Raw genomic sequence first — 21,661 nt, 5'->3', positions numbered from 1 at the left:
AAAGAGTCGTGGGAATTGATTCACTGCTTACAATACGGTTCGTTCGATTGAATCGTGGCCAACACGGATCCATAAAATTTAAACGAACGAGTCGTAAGAATTGAATCGGATCGCAAAGCGACTCGTTCGTTTTTACGGCTCGTTCATTCAAAGAGTCGTGAGAATTGATTCACTACTTACAATACGGTTCGTTCAATTGAATCCTGACCAGCACGGATCCATAAAATTTGAACGAACGAGTCGTATGAATTGAATCGGATCGCAATGCGACTAAATCAAGAACACTCATCACTAAACACAACTACTATTAATACCACCGCAAACCTGCCTTATAAGAAACATAAAAGATAAAAGAAAACACATTTCTTAAGTTTTCCCCGATACATCCTTACATTCCTTCAAACTAACCCCCGTCAAACCGGGTCTTCCGTACACGTCACTCCTAGAAATGTCATTCGTCTACCGCCCCCCTCTCCCCACCACCGCCTACAACGGTTTACGTCGAGCAAACAGCGATCTTGTAAACCCGCCAAAGCAATAAACTAACCTCCGTCGAGAGCTCCGATACCGGCAAAATCGATAAAACCTCAACCGGTCTGTTGGAGGATTGAAGGGGAGGAGGGAGAAAAGCCGGGGGTTAAAACGGGAGGCGGTAGGTAGGCAACCGCCCCCCTTTGAATGCCGCCAGTCACCTTTGCAGATCCCGCGTCTTTTTGTGTTTCTTTTTCCCGTTCTGCTCGTGTTACTGTGTATTTTCGAAAACAGATCTTTCACATAACTTTTCTTTCACATAAGTAGAAAGGATATCTAGGTATACAGGGTGATACCTCTAAATGTTGTATCCCTTTAGACAAAAAATACTAGCAAGAAAACTCTCTCTGCAGTGTTAAGGAAAAAGCCCTTAACTGATGCGTTGAACAAGTTACGGTCTTTCTTATATCTTTGTTCGCTGTTTGATTGTAAGGTGGGTGGACCATGGAAGGCCACTGTAATGAATAAACAGTTTTTATTAGTTCATTTGCTGGATAAATGAAAGAAACAAATTATTAATTAACACTTTGTTTTATTGTGTAACATATACACTACTTTTGTTTATTCTGGCTGTAATCATTATTTATTAAACTTAACTTTTATTCAGCTCTTCCAAATGGCCTTGCAAGGAGCAAGGCTCCATACAATGCCAATTTTATAAATCAGTCGTTCAACTTAAAACTAGAGTTGTAATAATCAAAATATTCGATTTTACTAAAACTACAAAAAAAGCTCTGTCATTTAAACGAAAAATAAAATGCTTAACATATTATAATCTTCTTTAAAAAATTCAACGAACATTCCTTGAACACAATCATATAACTAAGAATATATTAATGGAAATTATTTAAAAATTATAATAATGAGTATTACATCGATAACAAATAAGTTGCCAATGCGTTTTAGAATGATATTACAAAAAGAAAAAATTACCTATAATGGCTTTCTTATGGGTTTGTTCTTTGTAAAGCTAAAATGTTTTTTTTGCTAAAAAGTTGAATAACCCTTATAAATAATAATATTATAAAGATATAACATTGTTTCAACTTTCCCGGTACGTATTTATAACTAAAAAGTAAGTGTTCATATTTTCATGATTTGTAAATGTTCCTAGTAAGGGCCATGTATCCTAGCAAGGCCAACCGTCAAATTTTTTATTGGCCTTATAAGGAACCACTGGCTTTCATAGGAACACTACCGATATTTTAACTGAAATCAAAGCAAAATTATTACCTACTTTTTTTCTTTAGTACCATAACAAATAGTTATATGGCAATTTATAGTAAAAACTACTATTACTACGAAATTATGGCTTTCAACTAAAAAAAATCAAAATTTTCAAATTCAAAGATTATTTTTTCGCGAAAAAAACCTCACAATCGAAATATACTACCGCTAAAAATATATGCACTTATTTAAGACTCACCCTGTATAAATTTGCAAGTGAAAATAAAAAAAATAGATAAAAATGACGACCAGATCATTTATTTCAACGTAACGCGGAAAACAGCAAAATAATTTGGCAATTACTTTATAACAAATCCTTGATGATGTTTAACAAGTGCTGAAACGAGCACCAAACCGTGTAAACAGTTAGTGGTTATTGGTGCGGAAGCGTAAACACAAAAAGACTCTGGTTGGCAGCCAATTTTTGCGATAAAATTATCGTTCATTGTCAGGTTTCATGATAAAGAAAACACAATAATGCTAATTTTGTGACCTTCCTATTTTTACGATTTGATAACTAATTTATAATATATCAGAATACCACAATCATTTCAAGTACAGGGTGGTCTAATAAAAGAGCACGTCACACAGTGGAGAATTTTTGGTCAAAACAGAGTCAAAATTATTTTGTGACTTTTTTCTCTAGCTTTATCCCATAAAAACTTATTTGCAGACATAAATCACATGTTAGGTTTGCCGGGTCCAGACCAAGCAGACAAAACAACGAAAAGACAGAAACATTCATGTTTTACGACAAAATTGCGACAAATCCAATACATTTCTGCGATATTTTTGTCTCATTTTTGTTTTGTTTCAAAATTCGGAGACTTTTCAATGTCCCGTTTCAAGTCGGTAAAGATCAAAGTGTCTATGTTTTGTTCGTATATTTTACGACAAGTTGTCGGTGCAGTGTGGATGGCGTGTGCTGCCAACAATATGAGCAAGACCAGTGAAATCGCGCATGGTTAATAAAACTCATTCGCAACAACTAAACTTTTGACTTTGTTGTACTTTTGTCCTTGCAGTCTGGACAATTTGTCTCAAGTTTGTCTTGTCAGAATTCCCCATTTTTAGTCTTGTTTTTGTCTCAAAATCGTGGTTATTTTTTGTCGTCTTGGTCTGGACCCGGCATTATAAAAAACTTGTAATAAGTTGTATTTATTGTGCTTATCAACACACGGTATAAACATGATGAATGAATTGTAGTTAAGTCAGAGTAAGTAAACCGACGAGTGACAGTCACGTTTTCAATTTTCTTTGCGGCTGCGCGAAATAAGTAGGTTATCTGTCATACGAAGAAGCGAAGTTGCCACTGTTACCATTTATCAAATATCTCTATATACTTTATTTCAAGCATGGGCGCCGGACAGGGGGGGCAAGAGGGGGCATTTGCCCCCCCCCCTGGATCACTGAAACAATAAAAATAAAAGCTATCTTCTTACATCCATCTGTAAAAAAATAATCATTATTATGAAATTGTTAGGTGTTACCTGTAAAATAATAAAAAATGTGGTAATTGTTGGGAAAACTGGAAATCGTCCGATTTTCACCAAAATTGGTATACACACTATTTTGAGGTCGTAGATTACGAATCTATTTTTTTCTTGGCGGTCTCTTACCGTTTTTCAGAAAAACGGAAAATTATTTCAACATTGAATTTTTCTTTATTTCGGCCCTATAAAGTAATAATTTCACTATATTTTCATTATATTATAGTTTATCTAAAAGCCACACTTGATTGGGGATAGAAAAGTGTCCAACATTTTACTGAAAAACACTTTTCTTAACAAAATAGCAAAGAAAATTGGTATAAATATAATTTTACAAGACGACAGATTTTTTACATCTTTTAAAAACTCATTTTAAAAAATTAAAGTATCAAAACCACTAATAATAAGTAACCGACCTTAAATGATCACAAAATACGAAACAAAACACATTTAAACCGATTTTTCATACAAAAAACAAACCGAAAACCTATTCGGGCCTGAAGCCACGTAAGTACTTGGTATCCTTTTCGGTCTCGGTCTCTTATTAGAGCGAAGGAGAGCGGAAAGAAAGAAAAAAGAAAAAAAAACACCGTAATTACTCGTTCATTATGTCGGACGCCCTGTATAAATATCTCGCCGCCCACTCCCACCAATTAAACTGGAAACCATGCCGATTAAATAACACCGTCCGTAGTAATAGCTCATTGGTCGGTCGGTCGCGAGCATCGCAGCGGGCCTATTACGTAGAAAGTAGGCCAGAGTCAAAATAATCAAATTGGTAAAGAGTCCATTTCACTAGTCCGAAAAAGTAGCAAAGTAAGCGTTCGGCATTTAACATTTTTTGTAAAACTGATTAGGAATGTTTACACAAATGAAGAAGGAAATTAAAGATAAAAGATTATATTATATCCGTATTGTAGGATATTTTTAGACAACTTCTTTATTTTTAAGATTTTGATGGTCAAACATCAACAAAATATTCCTTATGTTTGGACTAAATTTTCTCGGAAATAAAGACATAATTTAAAATTCCGTTACAATACGGAAATAGATTGAAGTTTTGTGGTTACAGTGATATATAATTTATATGGTTTTGTAACAAATTTCTCGCTATTTTATGGCAAATGCTGAAGCTCTGCAAAATTTAATCAAAGCAAGTGTGTGGAATTTTAGGTATGGTTTAACACGACAGGATCGGGCAAAGCGCTTATTTCATGTAGACGCGAATTGCGAATTGCGGAAAGCGATTCGCCAAAAAATATTCGTAAAATTTGGACCTATTTCATACAGTCACGAATTTTTAGAGACATTTCATTTTTGCTCCACTGAAAGTTACCAAAAGAACTCATAACGAGATAGCTTTAATTTGTTTTTTATTAGTGTTTACGATCTTTATGTTATATTTTATAGCATACAATATGAGTTTAAATTTGTTTAATGATTATGAATATCGATTACGATTGTGGGATTGGAACAGAAGGCGCAAAATTGCCATTTACTTATTGTTAAAACGTAAAAGAGAACGGAGTTATAGGTCATTTGGGACATGTGAAATATTTAAATTTCGTAAGCAACAAGGTGCTTATCGCAATTTAATTCAAGAAATGAGGACAAAAGATGAGAAAAAAATTAGGAATTTTCACAGATTCTCTGTACAGGAGTTTGATAACTTGGTTGAAAAATTGTCACCATATATATCAAAAACATATTATGCACGAGAACCCATTTCACCTGGAGAAATGCTTTCAGTTTTCAGTTACTTTGTGGCAGCGTCGTCAAAATAATCGATAACCGGATCACAACACCATTCTGCGCAAACGCGAACCTTAAAATCACGCGAATATTCGCAAAAAGTTGAAAACACTAACTTTCCCGTCCCCCAAATTTTAAATCTTGCGACTCGCCAAAATCTTAAAATTTCTGACAGCGCCGCCATGATCATTAAAATTGGACCAATGAGAGCAGTTTCGCAAAATCGCGATCCGCGATTCGCGTCTACATGAACAAGGCTTTAGGCAGATTTCTGAAATGTAATATATATTTCCTTCGTCCACACATCCGCTTTACCCAACCCCTGAGAGCGACATAACTATTGCATTGTATTTACTAAGAGTGGGGTCCTAGTGAGACTTCCATTGGGTCAGCGAGAGCCTATTTGCTGTCCTCCATTCGCGAATTTTAAGTTCCAGAGCTTTACGCCCTGGACTACTCAGAACGGTTCTGAAAGGAGCTGTGCGCGATAGCTTGGTGCCTTCATATGGCGAGGAACAGTTCTGAACTTTATGACTCAATTGAATGGAGTGAGAGTATCGCGTTCTTGAACAGTTCAGAGCTGCACAACTGCGTGAATGGAGGACAGTAATGTGGTAGAGTTCTTATAAGTATAGCATTCACTGGTACTAGCAGTTCTCATGGTCCATTGGACATGCTTAAATTCGAAAATTCGTATCACCCACCCCACCCTTTTTGAGAAACTCAAAAAAATTAGATTCGACTTTCTGGCTGAACCGTAGATACGACAGAAAATTTTATGGAACAAAAAAATGAAGAGAATTAAATTCTCATTATTAAAAGTAACAAACCTCTAAAACCTAGGGGGACAAAGTTACAGGGCGCCAAAGTCACTCAAACGTAGTTTTTTGCATTTTTCCGGGTGAAACAATTTTTTCTACTGTCGCAAAGTTTTTAAAAGTAAATAGCAAAAACCTATCAAACTGATGTGTAACTTTTTTTTTACGTATTACTGTTTATGAGATATATTGCATTCATTCCCACAATGTGTATGCAACTTTAATCAATGACGGTCGATAGGATACTGCAAGTTACCTTGGCGAATTACGATGTTCAGTGAGAATCGTGATACGATTCTCTGATCGTTTTGAGATTTTTTTTTAGGTGCGCTGGAGGTAGCGTTTTTGAGAAAGTGGAAAACAGTTTTGAGTTCTATTTTCTGGCCAAACAGAAAATTTTATAGAACAAAAAATGAAGAGAATTCATTTCTCTACAATTTCATTTTTCAGTAGCAAAGATGTAAAACCTAACCAGGACAAAGTTTTAAGTCCGCACACGAAAAAAACACACAACAGGCTGTTCCAATCTACTGAATTGAGTAGTTTTTTACAGTGGGGTGTATGCTTTGCTCTAGTATAACTCAGTTGTTTTAGAAATTTAGAGTAGTTCACACTTGAAAATGGTGTGATACATCTGATAGAAACCTTGTGTAAATTAATAAAAAATCGTTAAAAATAACGTGTATAACTTTGAAGCGGTTCATTTCTTGAAAAAAATCAGAGCATTTGGAGACAAATCCAAAATTTTTTCAAGAACTGAATCACTGTCTACCACATTCAAAGAAACATTCTAAAATTATTATTAACAAGTAAATAAATTAATCTCTTAACTGTCTAGTTTACTACTCATAACATATTTAATCGTATACTATTAAAAAATGTTCCATTATTTTTCATGTTTATGGTTTGAAAACGATCACTTGTACTCGAACTGTAATTTAAGTTTTGACTCAATGTCTCCCCATAGAAGATGAATGATCAATGAGTGATCATAATCCCGTAGTGTTATTCTGCAAGGACATCCTTTGACATCCCTGTATATTTTGGAACACTAGAACAATAGATTTGTGGTAGAAACTTGGTAATACACAACAGCAAAATAAACCACTAATTCAGCAGAATACACAAAAACACTTAACTTGTAAAATTAAAGTGTGAATATATTTATGTAGTTTTAAGTAGCACGGTCCCTAAAACTATACAGTATGTCCCCGGATTGTCTTTAGAAGAAGAAACTCTTGTAAATGAAAAATGCATTCTTCATAAACATTTTGGCTTATTCTAAAATGGTTAATCCCGTTAATACATTTCTAAATTTCCATACTGTTTTAGGGAAAATTAAAAATAAACATGACAATGTAGTTGAATTTTTTCAAAGTCCTAAAAATCAAAACGCGTTTCTATGGTAATGTAATTTAGATTGCATTCTTTGATAAATTGTTATTATTAATTTTGATTAACGTCACATTTTTCCTGTTGCTAAAGATTATATTTTCCGATAACTATTATCACCGGCCGACCGTAGCTCCAGCTCCAGACGCCCTATAATAGAGTATGGCACTGTAAGAATTATCACCCTTTCCGTAGCATTCAACTAAATAAATATGTGCTTCTTTAACATTCTAAACAGCAAAAAATGAAACGTTAATTAAAATTCTATCAATAATATATTCATATTTTTTTAATTTTCTCTAAAACGGTATGGAAATTTGGAAAAGTATAAACGAGATTAACAATTTTACAACAAGCAAAATTTTTATGAAGAATGCATTTTTTCAAAATAACAATAATAAAAAAGTTTTTGCTTTCGTAAAGACAATGTATTTTATACAGAAAGAAATTGAGTTTAAAAAAGAGAGAAAAAAGTGACGCCGTCCATGTCGAGCTCCCATATCGCGTTACAATGGTTTACCCGGGGCGCTATACCTCCCCTCGCCCCTCGGCGTTTCGTAAACACGACCGGGAACGATTGCCTTTTCCTTTTTATTCGTGTCATCTGCGGAATAGGCCAGTGCCGTACCGTTTCTCGGGAACAAATAAATAATATTACAAAAATTTATTTTTAATTTTTCATCGTCTCTATATTTTTACTTATTTCACTGTGAATAAAACATACGTGAAAAAGACTCATTAGTATAAAATCAATTTTCGGTATTTAAATAGTTTTAAAAATAAATTTAAGTTAAATAGCAAGGTCGATTATAGAGAAAAAAAAGTTAAACGAACCACTTGTTTTTATTATAACCAACGATTGACAAATGATTATCAATTACCTCTATTAATTAACAAGTGTTTAAACACGTAATTACGATAAATGCGTATGTAAATTAAGTTCATTATCCATCATTACAGGCGCGATGTTTATAAAAAGAGGCTACATTTAAAAGTAACAACTTTTTTTAGTTGTAGCACCAGAACAATTTTTACAATTTTTTTTAAAATTAAGATTCTAATAATATCTACATAAATGCTAATGTTTATCTGTGTTGTCTCTACTGAAGTAACGACTTGCTCTAGAAAGTTCCTTTTTTACTAAAAGATAGCTAATTGGCTTTTCTAAAAACTGACGTCGTCGGATTTTTTGTTTTTCATTTAATTAAAAAAAATAAAAAGTATTTTTTTTCCTGTACGATCCGTACTTAAAACGTTAAAACATTAATTGTAAAATATATTAATATCAAATTTACATCAATAACTTCAAGATTGACGACGTACCTAAAGTGGACCATCACCTAAACCTAAAACTCATATTTAAAATTTATTTATAATAAGAAATATCATAAAAATGAGGATTCTTATACCATTATAAAATTGAATTAACTTTTATAACCCCAAGAAGTCTAAATAGTTAGATTTCCTAGAATCAATAAGCCTTATTTATAATAGAAATCATCATAAAATTCCTGAAAACCGTTCAAACCGTAATAAAATCCAATATCAATTCATACACAAATTATTTTCAAATTTTATTAAGGGGGAGGGTTAATAATATGATTCAAGCTGGCTTAAAGTTCTTGCAAATGCGTAGATTTTAAATTTATCGATATAGTAGGCCATTAAAATTATCAATTAAGTGTTTTGAATAAATTACAATTTACATGCAAAACGTTTATAGCTAATTATCTGGATATAAAAAATGTTTAAACAATATTATCTTTATCTCTATGTAATTATTAGTATTGATTCAATATAAATAGACTTTGTTTTAGATTTAAGAATAAAATATAACAACTTAATGTTTTGAAATACTTGAAAATTTTCTTTTTAAGCAAAAATTGCTTCGTTCAGAAGTCTCTTTTTTTGTCTAAATAGCCTTTCATATTACATTCGACGATTCCTGTCAAGCCAACTTCAATATGTCATTTATTACAAATTTTAATACAAATCTAAGTACCGTCTACACATAACATTTTACTTGTCAGTTTTACTGTTGTTTTATCAGTAAGAGCATTGTATTTAGTGAAGTTGGAAAGAAGAAACGTGAAATTTTACTACAAAATTGTATTTATGGTTTAAACTTCAGTCATAAACATGGAAAGCTAATTGTAAAAATACTATCTAATAATAATAATTATTAACATTATCAAGAGTTAATTTAGGAATGAATTAAATATTCAGGGTTTAATAAGTGAGAGGATTTACCTGTATTACTTGAGAGAGACAATAAATATACCTTGACAATAGAAAAAAAATGTATTCTGAAAATTATGCCTGAAAAATCAAACAGAACATTTTTAACAGGAAAAATAAAAAAAGACATTGTTGATTAGAACTCTTAGCAGTACAACAAAAAATTACAAGAATGTAGGTAGATGTATATGTTACGGTTAAGGTCCGATATCCGGTTAATATCAACATTACCCGGTTAATCTCGAGAATAACACAAAACAAAACAACCAAAAACAAAACCAAGCCCAAACATTAACCTGCTAATGTCGACATTAACCGGACATCGGACTTTAATCGTTACATATACACCAAAAACACTAAATTTTAAACTCTGAACTATAGAATTGTACCATTGGGACGAGTTCTTTACAAAAATAAAACCTTGTGATAAACCAGGCTTTCTTCTGAAATTCTTGAAGAAAGCGTGGTTTACCAGAACCACAAAGAAACAATAGACAAAGTCAAACTTACTGTCTTAAACATTATGTCCAATAGAGATAGATAATCCACAAAATAGAGAGCTACAAAACAGTCATAATCCTTTCAGAGCTAACTCGAAGACACCAGTCACAAAAACCACAACATCGCGCACCAATCGAGAGACTCTTTAGCGAATCGAATCACTTATGCAACTGCGATTACCAGCACGACGCTCTGCTGCAGCGCGAAAAGGCGACAATGAGAACGCGAGGCGTCGCGACGCTGAATCGTTGTGTGACGTCACGCGCACCTTTACAAGCGACGTCTGAGCGAACACTGACTGAGAGAGCGAAACGAAAAAAGAAAACACGACAACGCCGGCGAGAATGATGAGGATCGGATGGATGATGGTGGTGGCGGCGTTGCCGTTACTCCCTAAATTGCAGGAGACAAAATATAAAATTCATTAAATAAAAACTCAGGAGAAACCCATGTAATATATTGGATCTTACTCTTCTTGTAATAGGTCGAGGTCCTGTCAATTCTACCAACTGCCTTCTTGTGATGTCCTGGATATCCAGCTGTTATACCGGCGTTTTGGGGGCCTGGACGTTTTGTTACTACTAGGCAATTCTATCTGGACCTGTCCTTTCTACGTGGTCTAAACAGTGGCGCCTTGCTATTAACCATCTGACAACGTGCTGTACCTCCAATTAGAGGTGGGAATTCTAGTTCCTTAGTTTTAGTTCCTCTAAAGGAATAGTTCCTTAAAATAATTCACAATAGTTCCCGACTAACATTGACATGCCCGTTGCTTGCTAAAGGGTTTCGTTCAGTCAGAACTATTGACAGTATGATAATAAATTCCCGTGACCTAGTTTTTTAATTAGTTCCTCTCGATCCTTTTGGTCCGGGACAGGTAACATTCGGCATTGACAAAGAGCTATTTTGAGTCTCCAAGTTGCTCGAATTTTTGAAAAGGATAAGACTAAGAAATGTAACCTAGCAATCAGAAGAGGACCACAATAGATCTGAAAAGGATAAAAAGAAACAGGTTTCTAATACTATAATCTAATTTCGAACATCAGAAGTGGGATATTAGCCTATAATAAAGTGCCACCCTTTTTGATTTGTTGTGCTTTAATTTGCAATTATTATTCTTGTGTCTTAAAAGTGTCACAGGCGTATTTTTCGAATTGAAATATACTACCAATAATTAAAACACTTACAAATGTAGAATGTTTAGGAGGGGAGTTAATCACCGCGACCTTATAGATCTATTTGCGTTCCCCTCTTTTGAGTTATAACGAGTTAAAACTCATCATACAGTCTCATGGATTTAACAAAAGCCAGTATCTGAGACGGCTCCGCAGAGGCCAGCTCTCCATCCTCGACATTAGCCGTACCAAAGTTCATGGCACGAACGGTCGTCGTCTTCTCTGCACACTCAGTGATAAGGTGTTCTGGTGTTTCCCCATTTTCCCTACAGAATCTGCATTCGCCGTTGTTATCTCAGCTTCAGCCTACTGAGGTGATCGTTGAGGAGACAGTGTCCTGTTAGAAACACCGAGACAATCCGAAGATTGTTTTTACTTAAATCAAGGAAATCTTTGATTTTTCTCGGTTGTAAGTTCTGAGGAACTTTTTCGAATGTTTTAGACCGTTGGAGGTCTCTCATTCCAGGTTACGGATGGAGTCTTCCATGTTCTTCAGTTCCGTCTTTAGTTGGTTTCCGCTTGAAAAACAGAACGGTTCTGGTCCAGTTAGTGGAGTGTTCGGTCCTTTTCGAGCTAGATCATTTGCTTTTTCATTGCCTTCTATCCCTTGATGAGTAAGTAGCATCTTCTCTACGCATTCTCTGATCAACTTCGAATTGACGCTTACTGAGTTGATCGCGTTTAATGCTGCTTGACTATCGGATAAGATAAGATTAATTGAATTTATTTATATAATATTAGAATCAGCGATAATTTATAAGAAAGGGAGCGTAGAACTGGCAACGTCGCCTCCCTTTCTATCGTAAGGGCAGATCCGTATCAAATTCGGTTGAAATCGTCTTCGTGGTCGTGCACTAGCGCGACCTTCTCGGAATCACAGAAGGCCCTACTACCGCTGTGTACGACGCCCTCTAGCGATCATGTTCGAGGATCCCGAAAGTTTGCCCTATCTTGTGTCGCCGGGGATGTTCATTCAAACGGCGAGAGACACGTTTGAGAACCTTGCGGTTTCGATGATGAGCCTTTATTGAGTGATCCAACATATACAGGATGTTTATTTGTAGAAGCTAGTTTGTATTTTTGTAGGTTATCCTGTTATTTTTTTCTCGGGTAATACAGGGTGGTCCGAACTGTATTCCGGATACTTCGTCAGCATATTCTGCAGATAAAAACAAGTAAAAAAGTTTGTATAAATGTATGTCCTAAAATGCTTAGTTTCGGAGATTATTTCGATTTTTTCCAAATAATTTCTAAAGTAACGTCAATATTTGGATGAAAATAATTAGTGTCTGGGAATTTTTTGACATGGGAAATTTGATTTTGATGTCAATATAACTCCTAATTGTAGGGGACGCCACCTACATGTGTTTTAGCTGTTTTGAAGAGTACTAACTTTTTTTTACAAAAGATACTGTAATAATCCATATAGTTTTTTGTAAATTTGTTTACATATTTTTCAGTATAAGCAAAACAATAGTTTTGTTGCAACACTGAATGATCCCGTTTTACTTGATACTTTTTGATTGTACGGTAAGACTGACAGGTAAAACATTATGTGTAGACTGGGCTTTATGCAGTCAAAGTACACATGGTTTAAATAAATAAACGCAAAATGTTCGTAACCTATCCTGATTAAATAAAAAAATATTGTTCTTTCGCTTAATATAAATATCCTCACGAAAAAGGAAGGGAGACAAAAGACAAACAATATAAAACAAACAAATTAAGACTATAAACAAACAACTCGAGCGTTTTGAGCCGTTGTTGTGTAAATTTGAATAGTAGGTACCTACTTTCAAGATTTTCGGCAGCATTTACACCTACTTTTGAATTGCCTTATCAGGTAGACCGAGAGCCAGAGGCGTTTCGTGACGAATAAATGAGGGGTATTGTTAAACCCCTATAAAAATCAAATAGACCAGTTCAGATTTTTACAGCTTGGCCAACTTTTACTTTTGGGTCTTCAAATTGCTGCGCTAGGTAAAATTTTGAAAGGGCGTGGACGGTCAGATGGCCCTTGACAACACGAAATTTGTAGGATAATAGAGGCAGAATAGAATAGGTTTGTTTATGTAGCTTTGTGGTGGGTTCATTGTAGTTTTATGTTTCTGGGAAAATTGCCACTAAACACTTTAAAATTACAAGATCCTTTTTTTTCCAAAATTCCTTTGGGGATGGAAAAAATAGGCGTCATAGTGTCCTATGAAAAGACAATTGGTAATCATTTCTTAATAAATGCAATGTAAAAAATTGCAGTGCCCTTTCCTAATTTGAAGTTCAACAAAACACAAGTTTACTTAATCGTTAATGAGTTGCATAGAGGCCACTAGCTTTTAATTTTAACAGCCGGGTGGTCGGGGTTCAAAGATCTTAATAAAAGGGCGCCACGAGATTATACTCTATGAACTCGACATAAAAGATGTTACTATTAAGTAGACTTCAACACTAACCTCGAACTGTTGAGTGTAACTACCATGAACTACAAATCTTACTATAATTATTTGAACTTAAGTGACTCTAACTTAACTATGAGACTAGACTGTAAATAATACTACTAAAAATGATTAAGCAATTTATTAAATATCAAAAGTTAATATATATAAAAAAAATGAATAAAATGTAAAATGGAAGGTTGGAAAAGAAAATAGAAGTTAAATTAAATGGAATAACTAGTAATTTTGACGTCAAACCCCCTTATCTAACTTAACACTAGATACAAGCAGGGTGGTTTATACCCATAAATCAAATCTAAAATTATACTAATATCTAAACGATCTTACTCTACAGTCTTGAAATTACTTGGAAATTCCTCCGGCTGAGCTACAGTGTATAGCTATGGGGTGGTTACAGCAGGGTACAGCAGCTCAGTGTACTGTCACTGGAGCCCATCAGCAAATGTACAGATACCAGGCAGGTGTAGGATTTCAAACGGTGACATAAAAACCCTAAATAATATTGGTTGTCTTAGAAAAGAGCCTCAATTATAGAACAAGGACTAGCACAACTAAGTAGGAGTTAATAAAGGTAATAAAGAAGGACTAATCAAATCTGAACTTTACCTCAACGAGGGTTTATGATGTCCAACGGGTACCTCTACACGGGCAACAGAATGGAATTCTGGACTGTTCTGTGCACTACGGTCTGGATCGGTCTTCTTGCTCTACAATTACGAACAACCAAATAAGATTTAAGAAAGATAACACTCAACTAATCTTTCTACACCACGTGGGCGTGGAAAAGTCGAAAACCAGTCAACAATACGAATAAAAATCAGTTGAGCATTGACTTAGAATAGGCAGAAGAATTATAGCATACCTTGGAACTATTCGGGGACTTCTTGGGCACGTGGAATCGGAATATCGGTCGGAAAATTTGGCTATTTTAATCCCATTGCGGAAATTGGTCGGCGGTCCATAAAAATCATCAAAATCCAACCACGTCTCTGACCAAATGTGTTTCGGAAGCCTTAATCCTTCTTTACGAAGACCTGCTATTCACCAACAGGGAATGCTTCACGACGATATTCTCTGTCGGGGAGTACACAAGAAGTGATGCAAGGATTCGATTTCCTTCACAAAATCAGATTTCAACCGGAAATCTCCCTCCAGGATATAGATAGAGAACTATATATCTCGACTAGTCCAACTCACAAAAAGGCATAAATAAAAAAACGATGTTCTAGAATATTTTCCAACAGCCATATTTCATATCCGGTCAATGAACGAACTAAACTCAGAAATTCCACAATTAAAAGAACGAATTGCACACTGCGATCCAAATCAAAAATAACCAATTTAACTACGAAATTTTATCTGATAATTATAAAAAATTTCAACAACCAGAACAAAGTATAAATAAATCCAAAAACATCTGATTTGATCTGACAGTGACAAGTGACGGAGGTGATGATCAAAGATATAGAGAGATGGACAAAAAGCCTACTACTGCTGGTGTGAGTGGTCCAGTGACAATATTGTGTAGCCGTGGCTGTATATCGCGGTGTATATCGGGTTGCATAATTGTAAAATTTAAATAAAATAATATTTAACCATAAAATTATAGTAAACATGATGCAAAAATAATAGTTATTTGCGATAATTTATGAGCTAGCACACAGAGGTCGTAGCGATGAAATTTAACTGTTACAAAATGTGAAGTTGCCACATTTATTTAATTATTGCCTGACATTGTCATTCGTTTTGACTTTTTGGTTTGAATAAATTGTGTTGTGATACTTTAAGCTTAAATTTTTTTACTAGCAGACCACGCAGAAGTGTACAAGATAGCTTAATAGCCGTTGAAAAAACTGATCGCAATCTTATTAGAATATTTTGAAGGGAAAAGCGGTAGTAATGGCCCGTTATTGTGTATTATTTTAATATCTGTTTATATTATTTATAATAATTAATTTATTTTTGTTTTCTAAAATATTTTCATTAAAAGAAAATATGTAAGAGTGGGCAACGCTGCGCCGGTCAAGCTTAATCACGTGACTAAAAGTTGAATTGGTATGAACTATACCACCTCTAAAAATATTTACACTTATTTAAGTCTCACTCTGTATACAGGGTGGTCCGAACTGCATTCCGGTAACTTCGGCAGCATATTATGCAGACAAAAAAGTAAAAAGTTCGTATAAATTGTATGTCCTAATATGGTTAGTTTCGGAGATACAGGGTGTAGAAGTTTTATTTTTGTTTCGATATTTTTTCTAAATAATTTTTGAAGTAACGTCAATATTTGGATGAAAATTGGTATCCGGGAGTTTTTTGACATGAGAAATTTGATTTTGATGTCAATATGACTCCTACTTGTAGAGAGCGCCACCTACATATTTTTTAACTGGTTTGAAGGGTAATAACTTCTCGTTCGTACCTATGTAAAACTACTGATTAAAAAATATAAACTTACGGTGTTTTTTACGTAAAAAAGGTCTCTATCGCTAAAATCGCTAAAAGCAACCGTTCTCAAGATATTTAGAACGAAAATAGCCAATACATGTCATTATTGACAAAAATAAACATGTTGAGTAGATATAGTTATTTGACTGAAATGATAAATTTGGGATTTTTTTTAAACTAATCATAGATCTTTCTTCCAAAAATGATGATAAAACGAAAGATTTCAACGAGAGAAAGATTTCACGTGAGATTAGAGGAGAGAGATAAGAGGGACGACATAATATATGAACAAGGGGGTAAGAGAGGATCAAAAAATCCTCAAAACGTCCCACAAAATTAATAGACGCCCCTTTGTAATAGGTCCAAGAATCACCCCCTTACTTATTAGCATGTCATTAAGAAACACCTTGTATAGTTTTGTTTTTACAAATATTTTCATAGTTTAATAATTCAAAACAGAAAAAACAACATTGACCGTAACACTCCCGGCACTAATTCTATAAATAAAATCGCATCCCTCCGTCGACATCTTGCCTAATTATTCCGTTTTTCGCATCCCCCAATAACAAAACCATATTATTACCCCTCGACGCATAATCAAATTTACTGTCGCAATAATGGGACAACCGTTGGTCGGATATGTGGGGTGAAGAGGAACGAGATATGTATTTTGAGGGTAGTATTCGCATACTACCCGAAATACAATTTTAACTACCCTCACTGACCCGCAGTAAAAACCAACAAAATTTTATGTACGTATTTTAAACTTCAATATTATAGGTTCGTTCCAACCCGCGTAAGAAACGGTTTCTTACAGTAAGGAGTTTGCGCAGAAGTTGAAAAGCGTTCCAACCGGATTTACTGTCGGTTAGTAAATCAGATATTTTCTGTTCCATCTTAAATTGAAAACTGTTTGAAAACTGTCAGAACGGTTTGCAAAATTTTCTCGTATCATTTATCCGACGCATGCGTATTACCGTATAACCACGCCATAACTAATACAATAATAGCAAATTTGATTATACTCGTATCTGTTTGAATAATTTAAACGGGTTGTTTAACTAATTAAAGACTTCTGAATAGATATCATGAGTGACGAAGAGTATAGTAGTGAGATTAGTGACGTGTCGTCCATGGAAAGTAGTGATGAGGAGGATTTAGAATTGCTACTAGATGAGCACAGAATTTATAATCAAAATTATTTAGGTAAAATCGACATTTTTGCACATAAATTTATCTAATCACTTATTGTGTTAATATTTTCAGAGGAAACCGTGCCTCAATATTCCAATGAAGTTTTCTTTGAATATTTTAGGCTTACAAGACAAAGTGCTAATCACGTACATAGCTGAAAGGTTTGAAATAAGCCAGCATTTTAATAGCCAAGTTGGCCAATATGGCAATATTCGTGCTTTGCATCAAGTAAAATATAAAATAATCATTTGCTGAAATTGGTATTTTCTTTAAAGATAATTACCTCGTTGAGCCATTTTCCTAGTTTTTTCAGAGACAACAACCACAGCAACAACCTTGTTTACTCAATGTTGCCTTAGACGAATTTTAGGTTATGTTATTTTATTTAAAATTGTCACTTGACAGACAAAATGTTAAGCAGGTGTTCCTACCCTAGTTTCAAATCGGTCAGAAAACAATTAATTTTACAGACATGCGCATTGGACAAGATTTGCAAATTGTTGCAAATCTGTTTATGATTCATGGTTGGAACGAACCTTATGTTTTGTTCTAGTGGGCCAATTCTGATGATTTTTACGCAATTTGTGGAGTTCATGGCGCATTCTCACGATTCGTGTACTTGACAAACATTTGTAATTGTATACAGGGTATATGTTACGGTTAAGGTCCGATATTCGGTTAATATCGACATTACCCGGTTAATCTCGAGAATAACACACAACAAAACAACCAAAATCAAAACCAAACCCAAACATTAACCTGTTAATGTCGACATTAACCGGACATCGGACTTTAACCGTAACATATACATGGTGCGTCGGGCATCTATACAGAATTTCTAAGTTATTTATTATAGGAGCTACGCCGCATTCTCGCAAGACCCTGTATGCCAATAAAAATACTTGCTAAGTACACGAGTCGTCAGAGTCCGCCTTTAGCCTCTTTTTAAGTTAAAAATTAAAGTACTCATCTGACCATTATTATACGGGGAAAAACAAAATACAGGGTGAGTCTTCTTCTTCTGAAGATGCCGTGCAGATTCCTGCGTAGGCGTTCATCTTTTTCTTCCTCATCAGATGGTTGTATTAATTGCAACGACTTGGAGTGGACGCCTATCCAATGACGAATATTTCTCAGCCAGGATAGCTTCCTTCGGCTTATTGCCCCCCTCTATTTTACCTTGGAGAATCAGACGCTGAAAGTGATAGCGTTCTCCATGTAGTATGTGTCCCAAATAGGCTATTATCCTCTTCTTGATGATTTGAAAGAGTTCACGTTGTTCTAGACCAGCTGTTTTGAGAATGTCTTGTCTGGGTGAGTCTTAAATAAGTGCAAATATTTTAAGGGATAGTAAAATATACGACTCCATAAATACGATTATGATTTTTTTTCCCCAATTTTTTTTTGAAAATTGGGAATTTAAAAAGAATTGGATTTTTTTTGGTTTTAAAAAATATAATTTGTTGATAATACCTAGGTAGTAGATTAAATTTACAAGAAAGAAAATCCAGAAAAGATCCAGTGGTTCTCAAAATTTTAGCAAAAAATATTCTTTTTTTTGGAAATTTTCAAAGTGAAATATCTCGGTTATTTTGGATTTATTTGAAAAACGGTAAAAAGAAAATATGTTTCTTTTATCGAGATCTACCAGCCCTGAAAATATTTACACTTATTTAAGACTCATCCTGTATAGTTATTTGGGTAAAAGTTTGTTTGTGTTCCAACCTGTTTTTTGTGTCCCAACCAACAGAAAACTGACGGTAATATTCTGAGGTTATCAAATTGGCTTACCCCGAAATATGATTTTCCCCAAATTGACCAGAATAAATCAAAGTTGGCCTATACCGCGTCTCAAAAATGGCTCACACCTATAGCTTTTTTATTTTTTTAGTTAAAAAACGAAATTTGGTATGTTAGTACCTATTTGACATAAATTGGTATTGATTGACGTATTCAATTGTTTTCTGTCACTTCCTGTTTCACCGGAAATGACTACAACTTTTGATTTTTAAATGGCACCCTCGGTATTTTGTTACTTTATTCGATAGAAAACAACACTCTGAATTGAATGACATATCATATGTCAACTTTTGGCATTTTCGCATATGGGTTATTTGAAATTATAACTTGCGGTTCGTAACGAAAATTTGACTCGAAATATCAAGTGTGTGGTTCCAAATATGCTAATGAGCTACCCTCGTTCCATTTAAAAAAATTGAGATATGATTGAAAATACGATTTGAGCATTTTCTAACTGGCCAGAAGAAGACACTAAAAACAAGGCTCCTTGATTAAGAATTAGCGTTTTAATAGCCATGGCACTCTAGATTGAATTTTAAAATACAATTTTTTATTAAGCGAGAATGTCAAAAGTTGACATATGATATGTCATTCTATTCAGAATGTCATTTTCTGCCGAATAAAGTAAAAAAATACCGAGGGTGTCATTTCCGGTGAAACAGGAAGTGACCAAAAACAATTGGATATATCAATCAATCCTAATTTACTCATATCCTCATATAGTAACATCCAATTCTCGTTTTTTTTATCTGAAAAAATAAGAAAAATTATAGGGGTGAGACTTTTGAGACGCACCTGGTATATGTAAGTTTTGACAGTATAATCGAAATAAAAACGGTATCGAAGACGGCTGGGAAATGACAATCGATAATAATTTTGACGAGATGAATCTGTAAACGTCATTTACTAAGAATTGACATAAAACTTGTCAAAAATTAACAATAATAATTATAGAAAGATTAAAAAAGGATAGAACGTTTCCGACACACAAATCTATTTCCAAAAAATTATTTTCCTAGAATTTTAAATTACACCATTCAAAAGTAATTTTTTTTTCATTATAAAAAAAAATTAATGCCAAATGTGTGTGAATAGTACGGAGCCAAGTAATGACATCTAGGGCTTGACCTCGCTAAAATTATCATCAATAATTGCTATCCTCCATCCGTGCTTGACGCCATTTTTTATCGATCGTATGGTACTTACTAATCGTACGCTATTTTTAAGGGTCCCCCAACCCTTATTATTTTATTTCAAATTTAATCCCGTTATTGCAACAACTCCCCATTTTTCTCCCTTTTAGCACCACCACCACCCCTCGTTAAACCGAAGTCAAACAAGCACAAACGGCTAAAGGGAGCCCGAAAGCAGGGTTAGGGGGTTGACTGAAGGGGGTGAGCGCTCGTACGTGTGCCCCCGAGGGTACTTCACTTTTAATTTGGGCCGCCGTATAGAGCTGGCCGCGGTCGCGGGGATTTTTATTAAACGGTGTTGGGAGCGCGCGCGCGGGGTGGGAGCGGGGGGAGGTCGTGTATTTTTTTATTACGATCCAGGGGTGTTTTATATGTCGCTTTAATAACAGTTATTTTTGTTTTATTCGCCGACGAGAGAGGGAGACAGATGGTCTAGCGGGTAAATAGAGGGGTTGCGCGACTGAAAGGATCGGGTGTGTAGTGGTGAAATTATATTTTCGGGGTATTACTGGCGGAAAACAGTAATGTACACGGCATTTTATTTTATCCCGGGCTTTAACTTTTTTATTTTGTGAGTTAGAACATTCATTAAACAACAAATTGCACTTTTTTAATTAAGTTTGAATATGAGAAATTTGTACCGCCTAATAGTGATGTGAAATAAGAGTTTTTTGCCGATTTCGTGGTACGGATGGGTGATTGATCGAATGAATTGTTTTTAAGAGTAATAGGTAACTTTTCGTCCGTACCTGTACAAAACTACTGTGTGAAAAAAATTTACATTTCCGTGACTTTTTACGTAAAAAATGTCTCTTGGTAAAAATGGCTACGAGCAACCATTCTGAAGATATTTACAACGGAAATAGTCAATACATATCATTATTGACAAAAAAATAAACATGTTGAGTAGATAGTTATTTGACTGAAATAATAAATTTAGGAAATTTTTATTTTTTTAAATTCCTGGGAAAAAATTATGATAAAATAGTTTCTGTTGAAATTTGGCAGTAAAACATTTCAAATTTATGATTCCACTTTAATAAATATTTAGTCAACATGTTTAATTTATGTCAATATGACAGTACTGATAATTTCGATTCCAAATATCTTGAGAAACCTTACGGAGTAGGGATTTTTACCAAGAGACATTTTTTACGTAAAAAACGTCGTAAATGTATATTTTTTTACTTAGCAAAATCAAATTTATCATGTCAAAGAACTCACAGACACCAATTTTCATCCAAATATTGACGTTACTTCATAAATTATTTGAAAAAAATCGAAATAAAAATTAAACTTCTACACCCTGTGTCTCTGAAACTAAGTATTTTAGGACATACACTTATGCGAACTTTTTTACATATTTTTATCTGCAGAATATGCCAAAGTTTCCGGAATACAGTTCGGGCCGCCCTGTATTTTTGAGAAGCTCATAATCAAGACCGGACC

General features: G+C 34.4%; 1 protein-coding gene across 8 annotated transcripts in view; it reads right to left on the bottom strand.

Annotated features, from left to right (window-relative positions):
* The window catches only part of LOC115883686 (protein groucho), a 144,572-nt gene that overhangs the window by 85,629 nt on the left and 37,282 nt on the right, over nucleotides 1-21,661 (bottom strand). Inside the window, exon 1 of one of the 8 annotated variants that reach the window (XM_030902078.1) lies at nucleotides 9,959-10,257. The exons of the other annotated variants lie outside the window; for them this stretch is intronic. Coding sequence (XP_030757938.1) covers nucleotides 9,959-9,970 — 12 coding nt within the window. The 5' untranslated portion in view covers nucleotides 9,971-10,257. Of the gene's footprint in view, nucleotides 1-9,958; nucleotides 10,258-21,661 lie in introns of those variants that run through there. 8 annotated transcript variants of the gene reach the window in all.

Source organism: Sitophilus oryzae, unplaced genomic scaffold, assembly GCF_002938485.1.
Source record: "Sitophilus oryzae breed Bouriz unplaced genomic scaffold, Soryzae_2.0 scaffold_1974_pilon_pilon, whole genome shotgun sequence".
Taxonomy (NCBI): Eukaryota; Metazoa; Arthropoda; class Insecta; order Coleoptera; family Curculionidae; genus Sitophilus; species Sitophilus oryzae.
This window is presented reverse-complemented; position numbering and strand designations above follow the sequence as displayed.